At 31.7% G+C, this 11,997-nt stretch overlaps 1 protein-coding gene across 3 annotated transcripts; it reads left to right on the top strand.

Annotated features, from left to right (window-relative positions):
• The first annotated feature begins 6,182 nt into the window (after positions 1-6,182).
• On the top strand, positions 6,183-11,777 carry LOC105168330 (protein-tyrosine-phosphatase MKP1). 3 transcript variants are annotated; one of them, XM_011088376.3, is made up of 3 exons: positions 6,183-6,391; positions 7,006-9,564; positions 11,415-11,777. In XM_011088376.3, exons 2-3 carry the CDS (start codon positions 7,027-7,029, stop codon positions 11,502-11,504), a joined length of 2,628 nt encoding a protein of 875 aa, XP_011086678.2. In that variant the 5' UTR covers positions 6,183-6,391; positions 7,006-7,026; the 3' UTR covers positions 11,505-11,777. The 3 variants fall into 3 exon arrangements, with proteins under 3 accessions (XP_011086678.2, XP_011086679.2, XP_020551859.2); XM_011088377.3 differs by lacking the exon at positions 11,415-11,777 and having other exon boundaries at positions 7,006-9,224; positions 9,425-9,564; XM_020696200.2 differs by lacking the exon at positions 6,183-6,391 and adding an exon at positions 6,455-6,868.
• The last annotated feature ends 220 nt before the right edge of the window (positions 11,778-11,997 follow it).

The raw sequence follows: 11,997 nt of genomic DNA, 5'->3' as shown, positions 1-11,997 counted from the left end.
CTTTCCAATCCCAACAATAAAAATTCAAATATTCAACTGACACATAATTTTGATTTCTTTCCAATCCAATCCCAACACGCCAAAAAATGAGGTAATAAAATATAATTAAGAGCAACATAATTATTTTTTCTTACATTTACCAATATAAATAATTCAAATGAAATAAGTAAATATATAGTTCGGTCCCGTTGTTAAACGCATATAACTTTTATATTCTTTTAATACGTATAATTTAAAAACAAATTTAAAATTCAAAAACAAATAAGTAAATAAATGTTGCCAATTTCATTTCTTTTAAATAAAAATATTCGATAAACGTCATTGTCAAAAATAAATAAATAATAAGGAAGTAGGTGTTTATCACATGTAAGAGTAGCCCAAATTGGACTATATATAAAAAGTCATGAGGAATTGATGATAATGTTTGATTTTTGTCTTGTATTATTGTAGTATGTAGTGAACATTTCTTTAGAATTATTCAAAAAGTTTCAAAGATTGTTTCTTCTATTTTTCTTTTTTCTTTTTTTTTTAAATTAAATGTATGAAGGGGGAAAATTGAAGAGATTCCTTTTCACTTGTAGCCCACCTTCCTTGACTTAAAATAGCACTAGTGACAGTCTTACTTACTAGTGGGATTTTCAACTATTTCTCAAATAAAAAAATATTGCATTTTTATATTATATATTCTTTATGCTTATTAATTAATATTTTCATGAAATTTTATAGAAATTTAAGTAGATGATAACTTCTAAGTATATGCATTTACTACATCTATATCAATAATTTGTACAATGATATTAACCACGTGCAATGGATCTATTAAAATTCTCTACTATGATTTTGCAAATATCAATCACTATGATTGTTTTTCAAGTTATCTCCGATACGAGTTAAAATATACTCAATGTTTGTCGTCATTCAAAAACACCTTATTTAGGTGTTTTAAACTGTTTTAGCATAAATACATACATATATAATAAAAAAAAAGACATTATTTGATAATGAATAGTAATTTTTATTTCCCAAACCACAACATTAAACATATAATACTTATTTTAAATTATCTTAAAAAATAAATCCAAACATACATACTATTTCTAACGCATGCTTATTTATCTTTGTTTTTCTCTCTCTATCTCCACACAACACTCAGAAAACGAATCTAAACATTATGAATATTCTTAGGGATAAATTGCACTCCCTTCTCCTAAGATTTGGTGTAATTTATACTTAGATTCCCTGTAGTTGAGAAATTACATCTAACACTCATGAAGTTTGCTTCCATATACTAAATAAGTCCCTCCGTTAATCAAGATTCATCGAATTTGCTGGTTTTAGCAAAAAATTTGAAAACAAAACTATATTTACCACCGATTGACTTATTACCGATTTATTGCAAGTCAAAAAAATATTTTTATGGTCAAATTACCCTCATACGTCTTCACGCATTAATGCATGTGAGGAGATATTCTTTCACCGTTATAAGGGTAGTTTAGTTATAAAAAAATATTTAACCTGTAATAACTCAGTAACAAATCAATCGAGAGTAATATCAATTTTCATTCAGTTTTTTTGTTATTATCAGCAAATCTAGTGAAATTTTTTTGGCTGATGGCTGGACTTATTTGTTAGACGAAACAATCTTCAAAAGTAGATACTAAATATAATTTCTCAAACTATAAAGAATTTACGTATAATTACATCGTACCTCAAAAAAAGAAAGTACAATTATCCCATATTCTAATGTATTAGGCGATAATTACATTTTATAATGTATATGCAACAGCATAAAACACTTTAATAAGAACTCCAACCACATTGTCGAAGTCGCAATGTTAGGCCATAATATTTGAACGTTGATGGTAAATCCTACTGTGTAAATTACCACTTGCATAATGGTTAAGTCAGTAGTTTTTCACTTAAATATAATGAATTCCAACAACAGAATCTAGAGTTTGTAGCCATATTTATTGAACAATTTTCCATCAAACTTTAGTGAAATGAACATTTCGTGACGAGTAAAATTTTTAATCGTTTAATTATTTGGTAAATTAAAATTTCGATATATCAAAATATTGTATCGAATACCAAAATCAAATTAATCGATTTGATTTGAGTAATTATCTATCTTTTTCGATATTCAGTAAAATCAAATTTTTATTAAAAATATAATAAAATAATACAACTTAAATATTGAAGATAATAATTACACTTGCCATTTATGTATTTTAAAATTTTAATACGTAAAATAACAAATACAGAATAAAAATAATTAATATATTAAAAATATATATGTAAAAATAAAATATTAAATAAATATTTTAATATTCGATACGATTCAATAAGTCAACATTAATAATCAAAATCGAATCGAATTTTTAGACTCGATTTCACTACGTACCGAATCTTTTGTTTCAATTTGATTATAAACATCCCTATTAACAGGATTTGCTAAAATAAATCAAGAAATGTATGCATCAGAGCTAAAAAGTTAGGACAAGTAGGAAAAGATGGACATGAAAATGGCATCGGTACCCCCCACATAAGGTAACAATCCTCAACCCACGACATACATGTGACCTAACACACGCTTTTTCTCTTCGCTCTGCCTTGTTTTTATTATTATCACTGCAAAAAAGTGAGAAGTCGCCACTACTAATAAATGCGCTATTAATTAGAGATTATAACTTCAAGTTGGATATCCATATAATATATATATATATATATATATATATTTAAATCAATAATTGTATGTAACTTAAAATTTATTATACTGTTAGAGTGTGTCTTTGTATTATTCAAATTCACCTTATATTTAATTGTTCCAAAAAAAAAAATTATGCGACTTGCAACTCGATCAGTACTTTATTGCGCGATATATTTTTCATTCTAGGTTTGTACGAACCTCACAATTTTATTATAAAAAGACACCTCGCTACAGAGAAATGATCTTAAAATTTACAAACTACTCAAACTCATCGCTTGCAACTAATGTGTGACACTTATCTAAATAAAAAGTAATTTCTATTTTCTTTTTGTGTGTATTTATATGTAGTCATACTATCAACATATAAATTAGGGTAAATTACAACCACCTTCCCTGAAATTTTGCATTATTACGAATACCTCCTTATTTGTTTGAAAATTACAAATATCCTCTAATTTTAACATCCGTTAGGTTTTCATTCAATTTTTGTGGTGAACTGACCAAAATGCTCTTTTAGATTATAAATTATAATTTTATATGTATTTTATAATTTTTTTGAAATATTTTTATGAATTAATATTCCTACTAGATTATTTATTTTACCCATCCTCAATTTTTTTGATATTCTTTAAAAAAATTCAATAAGGGTAAAATAATAATATCCACTTCACTGTTTAGAGGCTACATAATGAGGGGGTATTTATAATTTTTCGAATAACGAGATAGTATTCATAATTGTGACAAGTGTTATAATTTAGCTTATAAATCAGGGCATGGGTCCAAAAATGAGCCTAGCAAATAACTTTTAATTGGGTGATGAACATGAAACAATCCACATAGTATAATTGGTCAATTTCTTCATTTTTTTTTTATCTAAACAGTAATTACATTAATATTTTAATAAATTGAACAAATTGGTCAGATTCATCAATATATTATATCACTAAAAATAATAAAATAAATCACAATAAACACATATAAAATGAAATAAATACCACACATCTCGTGGAATTCGAATCCATAACTTCACTATTGTTCATTGGTCAATTTATTCTATTTTGTATTAGGTTTGAGCTTTGAAACTCCACCGGCAAAATTGTTGACCCCATAATTTAATTTGCGACATCTCTCCGATTTCATCAACTTTGGATTGATTAAAAAACAAAGGAAAATTTTTACTGAAAGACTATAAAATATTTTATTTTTAAATATTCAATAATATTTACGAAAGTATTTTTCAATTGAAAAAATCATCCACCAGCTTCTAATTTCCAACAATTAATTTCTTGATCAAATTATCTTTGGATTAAAAATAATTTTTTTAATTTTTTTTTTCTATTCCAATCTTATAAATAATACAAAAATTGTGAAAAATACTATACCCGAGCGCAATTTGATGGTGACTGGCTCTAGCAAGAAAGGCATCTAGAAGATAAAATATTCTTTATAGGATTTCAAATACTTAAATAGGATTAAAGATCCCTGCATTTTTATCACACTTGACCCTGAAAACTCGAGATCGCCACCATCAACTATTCGACATTTTGAAGGTCTTAGTTCAAGACTTTTGAGTAAATCTAAAACTAACTTATTTTGTTGTGTTCTAATATTTATCTATACAGTTGTGCACATTTCAAGCAGGAATTCATTTTTCGAAAGATTATGACTTGCATAATTTGATACGTAATTCTATTTTTGGATTTTAGGGAATAAAACAAAGTTGATGCACTCAATTTTTTGTACTATTTGTAGATTTTTTTGGATATAGATTTTTTGTTGAATTTTCTTGCCAAAAAATAGTCCTTCTGAATTATTAAGTGAATTTCCGAAAATGAAATTACAAGCGCCTCTCGTATGCTATGCATATCGAGCAAAAAAAAACCCATATAAAATAAAAGTTTAATTTGACTCCTTATATTTTTTAAAATACAAAAAAAAAAAAATTATTCGTGCAACCAGTAGGCTGCACGAGCAAATTGTACCATTTTTTTTAAAATTATTAATATGTATTTATTTCATAATTATTGAATTTTATCTAATACAAATGAATGATTCAAATTTATAATGATTTGTGGTTCATATATTATCTTACTTAAATCAAAGGCTTGTATCTTATTTTTCGCAAATCAATGGTCCAAATTCATTTTTACATATTTAATTTATATACAAATATATTTATTAAACATTTGTATGAATCATACATATAATATATATATAAATAAAATTTATTAATCTTTTTATACGAACAATATATACACGTAATATTATAATAATAAAAGAAAAAATTAAATTTGCAATTTTTTTATTTTTGAATATAATTTTTTCCCTAATATGTGTAACATAATAGGGCAAAATTGGTTTTTACCCAAAAAGGAAACTATATTGTGAGTATCATATTAAATATTCAAACATATATAGATTAAAACAATGATATGGTCAGTGTCTATGGTCCTAAATCTCATATATTAACAACAATATTCTCCCAAAAATTCTTGTGATTAGCAGTCTAACAGTCAAACAATTTAATCCCCTTAATCATTTCATTAAATATTATTATATTCTTATCTTGTTTCTTGATTTGACCGATTGATAACGTTGTCTAGATTCTATTCTATATTTTCTGAGAGGTTACCAATTTGGAAATTCTATATTTGTGTGCATAAATAATTTTATAATTATTGATTAATTTATTAATTTTAATAATTTATATAATTCAATCTAAATTTCTTGATATATTGAATCATCTAATTAATTATCTTTTTAAGAAAAAATAATTGGGCAAATTACCCACTAAGTACATTGTGCTAACACTTCTTAACGGGGGTGTCATGTAATTTTATAAAGATAAAAAATTAAATGTCGATGTAATTTACTCAATTTATTTAAATTTAATGTAAAAAAGTATTGATGTAACTTATCTTAAAATTTTTAATTCGTCGAGGAGTTTTTTTTTTTTACAATCATATTTAATTGAATCCAATATTTTAATTACACGATACGGTCGATGTTTTAAAATATATTATTAATATCCTATATCGTTTATTTACATTTCATGTGTATAAAAATTTTACTATTTATAAAATTAATGTGAATTTTATACACACAACATATATAAAATATTTAAAATAAAAAAATTAAGTTCGTAAATTCAAGAACCACATTTAGTAATTATTAGTAATTAAAAAATATTAATATAAGCCAAAAATTAAATGCTTCTTTAATGACAAAGTCCCCCATAATTAAATTAATCAAATATTTTTCTCATAATCCCATCAAACTAATTAAATAAAAAAATATTATATTTAAAAAATCCTCCTAAATTATAAAAAATATTGCCCATGCAAAAATAAAAAGAAAAGGGAATAAAATAAGAAAACCTGATTTTTTCTTATTGGGTGATCAAAGATGACGTGGCAGTTTGACCAATTCGTGTTCCAGATCTATAAAATTGCCAACCTGTCTTCTTCACTTTTTGTTTGCCTTACCTGAGACCCTCTCTCTCTCTCTCTAAAATCAATACACTTTCTTCGTTGAACGGATCCTTCCTTCCCTTTTTCTCTTTTCTCTCTCTTGTTTCTTTTTCTCCTCATAAATACGATAACGATAATGATCTCTCTCCACATGCTTCCTATGTGTTAATCAAATGGTTGCTGCGTATGTCCAGCAAGAAATAAACTAGTTCGTGTAAGTGTTCGTGTTTGTGTTTGGGCTCTGTCTCTTTTTGGTCTTTGATAATCTTGGGGGCTGATTTGTGGGTTTTTAGTTATTTTAAGGTTTTGGTTCAAATGGGTTCTAGTTGGTGTGCTTTTTTCTATTATTTTGTAGTTTGTGTGTTGAAATTGTTGTCCACTTGATAGCTATGTTTTGGTGGATTTTACTGGGTCGTGGTTGGGTTTGATTTTTCTTCAGTTCTTTAGGTCAAGAGGGGGAAAGGATCTACGGTCAAGGGTTTTAGGTTGGAAAATTTGATGGAATTTTTTTAAAATTTTAGGTTCATAACCTTGCAGACCTGATTTAGGGTTCATTATGTTTATGGGCTTTCTGTGAAGGTTTATCCTGGAGGAATATTTAATTTTGGTACCTTTGTTGAAAGTGACAACTTTTTGGTATCAGGACTCAATTTTGATGCTTCCCCTGGTTTTCATGGAAATTTATTAGAGGGTTTGTTGTTGAAAGTTTAAATTTTTGCATGAGCTTTTTTCTTGTTATTATTATTATTTTTGAAAGCCTGAGACTCAATTTTGATGTGCCATATAGGCTTCGTAATCATGCTCATATGTGTTCAATTGGCTTTACAGAGTGGCAGCTTAACTTTTGAAATGATAAGGGAAGAAGAAAAGGACCAAGCTCCTGGTGGAAGTTGGAAGACATACTCGCGCTCAGTGTCATGGACTGAACGTCCACCAAGAAAGTCTGCTTCTAAGCCACAATGGAACAGCAAGGCACGGGCTTGTTTGCCGCCACTTCAGCCTCTGTCTATCATCCGACCAAGCATTGAGGAATGGCCCAGAGCTGGATCGGATGATCTTGGAATATGGCCAAATCCTCCCACTCCTGGTGCAAAGCCTGGATCAATAACACCCCGTGAAAATTCAACTTCAGATCAACCTCCACGAGAATTTGAATTTAGGAAAGACAAACTGGCCTTTTTCAATAAGGAATGCTCAAGGATTTTAGATCACATCTATTTGGGAAGTGATGCAATTGCCAAAAATCGTGAAATCCTACGCCAGAATGGGATAACACATGTGCTCAACTGTGTTGGGTTTGTTTGTCCAGAATATTTTAAGAAGGAGCTTGTCTACAAGACTCTATGGCTGCAGGACTGCCCTTCTGAAGACATTACGAGTATACTGTATGATGTGTTTGACTATTTTGAAGATGTTCGAGAACAAGGTGGGCGTGTCCTTGTTCACTGTTGTCAGGGGGTATCTCGATCAACCTCGTTGGTGATTGCATATCTTATGTGGAAAGAGGGGCAGAGCTTTGATGATGCATTCCAGCACGTAAAAGCAGCCAGAGGAGTGACTAACCCGAATGTGGGATTTGCTTGCCAACTTTTGCAGTGCCAGAAGCGTGTACATGCACTGCCTGCAAGCCCAACTTCTGTTCTTAGGATGTACCGCATGGCACCTCACTCACCATATGATCCCCTTCACCTCGTACCAAAAATGTTGTGTGAACCAGGTGCTGATAAACTTGATTCTCGTGGAGCATTCATTATCCACATTCCTTCGGCTTTATATATCTGGACTGGGAAGCATTGCTCCCAAGTGATGTCAGATAATGCCAGGGCTGCTGCCTCCCAAGTTATTCGTTATGAGAGGGCCCAGGGTCCAGTTATCACTGTGAAAGAAGGTGAAGAGAAATTTGAGTTCTGGGATGCTCTCAGCTGCAGAAAAAGTTCAGCAGGTGTCTGTCAAGTGAACTCTGAAGAGGGGAAGAGCTCATTGGCAGTGTCTGACTTGGTCCGGGCTGCTGTTCATCCATGTCCCGATCAAAGGAAGCTCGCTGAGTATGATTTAGATTTTGAAATTTTTCACAGAGCACTTTCTGGCGGGGTTGTACCGCCTTTTCCACTCCCAGGAGAAGGATCTGAGACATGCCTTCCTGCTAGAGAGAATGGTTGGAATAGATTAAGGAGAAAATTTGCCGATGGTATTGTGAAAGAATTTATCACCTCTTCCAAATTGAGCTCCAGTGCCTCGCAGATACGTGATGGACTGGAGAAAATGGATACTTGTAAAGAAGGGGACAACTTTATATCATCTGCTAATCTTTCAACGCCTTCAAGTGACCAGTGCGATTCACCTGATTCACTTGCTTCGTATCTAACCAGCAGCCCAGGTCGGACTAAAAATAACTTTGAAGAAGTGGGATATCCGGCTTCACTTTCTGAAGCTTCTCTATCACGGTCACCATCATTCAGTTTGGTGGATTCTTTTCCTTCTTGTCTTGGAAATAAACCAAAGTCCAATTCGACGTCGCCGTCACTCTCACCTTCAACCTCTGATTACTCAAGTTCATTTACCTTCTCACCTTCATCATCTAACTGGTCTGACTTATCTTTTGTATCGGCTCAGCCATCACCTTATGGTCTTGAATTAGGTGATATTGATCCTGGGAAGAGTGGTCTTCTAGACGATAGTGTCAGTTCTGCATATGAAAGTACACATTTACTTGATAATGAGATTTCACCTCCAGCAGAAGATGCAATTTCTGCTGATCTCTCTTCAAAAGTGGGTTGGTGTTCTACCTCTGGAGAAACTTCACCATCCCCTATGGAGCATAGGGGGAGCAATATTCCTCATCAGATGAGCTTGCTTCCCACTGATGAAGCATCTCGGATTTCAGAAAAATTGACAAGATACTTGGAAGGTGGTATGATGAGGGCTGCTGAATGCAACAACTTCAGATGTGAGGTTACTCTTGAGATGGATGGGGAAGAGCCACTTTCAGTTCCTAATAGCTATTTGGCTGCTGGTGGAGTTTTAAGCAGAGTACAAGACGAAAATAAGTATGGCATCTTTCATCTTGCATCAGATGATATGACAAATAAAGTAACTGACACAACTAACTTAGTATTCTACCAGTGGCCTTCTATGCATAAAATAGACATGCATGGCTGCGTACTGGATTCTAGATCCGTATATATTATACGTATGCCGGCAGTAAGTTTTGGCACAAAAACTGCTGATGTTTTATATGTATGGATAGGGCGTAATGTGTCAGCAAAGAGCAGTTGTAGGCAGTTGATCAGGAATGGTAGCAATTGTGAAGATAGACATGCCGATATGGAGGCAATTAATCGGGATCTTCTCGTCAAGAAGGGTTTTAGCATGGATGCTGAAATTAAGGTACTTAGTCCTCTTCCACTGAGACAATGTCATTATACTTCATTTTGTGCTTATTAATTAAAAAGAACCTGTAGTTTCATAATTCTTTTTGCCTGATTTGTCCATGATTTAATTTATCTTCTGAAAATTAATCTTTTTGCGTGTAAAAAATGTAAAGAGTGTGTCATTCGTTTTGGTTCTTGTAAGAAGTTAAAGGTCCATAATTTTTGGAACAAATATGTCTTTTATAATAGTTACATGCCTAAAGAGTTCAGAAACTGAAATTGAACTCCATATCCATACTAAATAATGTAGATGCATCATGATTGATGTCAGAATGTATGGTGCACTTCAGATAAAGATCACTCATCATGATGCTACAGTTATATATTTTACTATAAAACCTACAATTTTGTGGGAATAGCATTTGCAATTGGGACTCCAACTGCCTGGTATTGACATTTTGGGTTTTGTATGACTTCTTAAATTAAGGGCAGGAAACCTATTACTAAATCAAGGAGGTTCAACTTTTGAATTGAGGAACCATAATCATAATTCACCATGAGTTTCAGACAAACTAACTCCTTTAATATATCAACTTTCATTGATGCGTGTGTATGAATGTATATCAGGGACATTTATAAAATAGACCTGGAGTAATAAGTTATGATAATATATGTTTGTGTACATATTTATATGAATAAAAATATTTTGTTTAAAACACTGTAAGTGAGTTCATGGATGTATTTAACACACAAACATATAAATCAAGTGATGTCCTTTCTTATTATGTTTACTGATATGTTCGTTGTTTTGTATATACAAATTAAAAGAGAAAAGGGATTTTTTTTTCTCTCTCTCCCCTTTTATTTGAATCCTAATACTGGTCAAATCAGGTTACAAATATTTCTGAGTAACAGATATGATGTAGTAAGATAGTGTCAATTCTAGTAGATAATTTGAGTTAAATGTCTGGCGTTTCTTCAGATTTCCCTGTCTTGTTGATCGAACAGTTCCATTATACCATAAAACTGACACTCTATGGAGCTTCAGCGACTTACACAAACTGGAAGAAAATGACAATTACAAATTCAAAGTTAGTAGTTACGTCATAGATTTTCACCGTGGGTTGGAGATGAAATTGTTCCAGGTCGAAAATGATAAGCACCTTATAGACATAAACAACTCCATAGCAAATAGTAGGACCTTTAATTTGTAGATAGCTATGTAGGTCAAGATAGATATAGCTGACGAAGCTAAGTGGAAGTGAAAACCTAAGATTGTTTCCTTGAAGTGCCAATTAAACAACTTAACAATCTATCATTTGAAGGTCTAATTTTGGCAAAATCTGTTTGACCTTTTCTCTACTGAAATCTGATTGCTGAATAAATTCTGGTCAACTTCACAATAGGGTATTACTGGACTCTCAAATGTTTCCTTCTTGTTTGTTTGCCCGCTCCATTGACTTGAATGCATTTGAAGGAGAAAAAGAAACTTCCATTTTACTTCAGGCAAAAAGTTCTCTATGTTACCGTGCTGCAAGCATATTTGCTGGTGATTTTTGTAATCTTGGTAGTTAGATATCTGGTGGTCAACCAGAATCCCTAACTGCTAACCTCTCCGGACATACAAGCCATACTAAATTGTCCTCTTGCTGAATCTAGAAATCTTCTAAAGCTCCTTTTGATGTCTTGAGAACACTTTTTAGCTGTAACTGTGTAACATCTTTACTTGTAGAATGGACCATTAGATACGTATTTAGAACATGTTAAATCCTCACTCTAAGTTTCAGCCAAAAATGTGATGAAATGCATTTCATCTTGTGTTATCAATAGCTAAATTCTTGAGTTTGCAATTTTATGTCATTCCAGATAGTCAAGGAAGGAGAGGAACCAGCACTGCTCCTCAAGCATCTGGCTCGCAACAAATCAGGCAAGGATTTGGAGAACCGGGTTAAATAAATTTTCTGATGATACAGATAGTGAGGATTTTTTTTAATTTTTGAACCTGTGGCCGCAGCTCTAAATGAGTTGCATTGGCATCCCAAAGCGAGCCGAGTTCCTGGTTCTGCTTGTGAGATGTAAGCAGAAAGATCCCATTTTTAATTGTAGTACAGAATGTACAGGGAATAAGTTTCTGAATGTTTAAGGTAGGATTTACATTGAAGAATCTATCGCAATAAGTTCTCACATTGTAATCTTGTTAATCGGTTATTTATCTATCTTTCTAGCCTACATAGGTTGCTTCTTTTAAGTTATACGAATGCATAGAGCGTAAGTCAAGCATTCTTCGCCTCCACGAGTTCCTTTTTTCTCTTAAGTGTTGTACCTTCTCTCTTTCTTGCTCCAGCTGTTATAGTTTCCTGCTTTGTTAACCACTGACACCAGGTACGCATTGTGCTGGAGATATTAACAATATGGTATTTTTCTCCACGTGGGTCTCGCTTCTTTTACA

This window comes from Sesamum indicum, linkage group LG8, assembly GCF_026168435.1.
Source record: "Sesamum indicum cultivar Baizhima isolate 11 linkage group LG8, ASM2616843v1, whole genome shotgun sequence".
NCBI lineage: Eukaryota > Viridiplantae > Streptophyta > Magnoliopsida > Lamiales > Pedaliaceae > Sesamum > Sesamum indicum.
The sequence above is the reverse complement of the archived record's forward strand: the minus strand, read 5'-3'. Positions and strand labels throughout refer to the sequence as shown.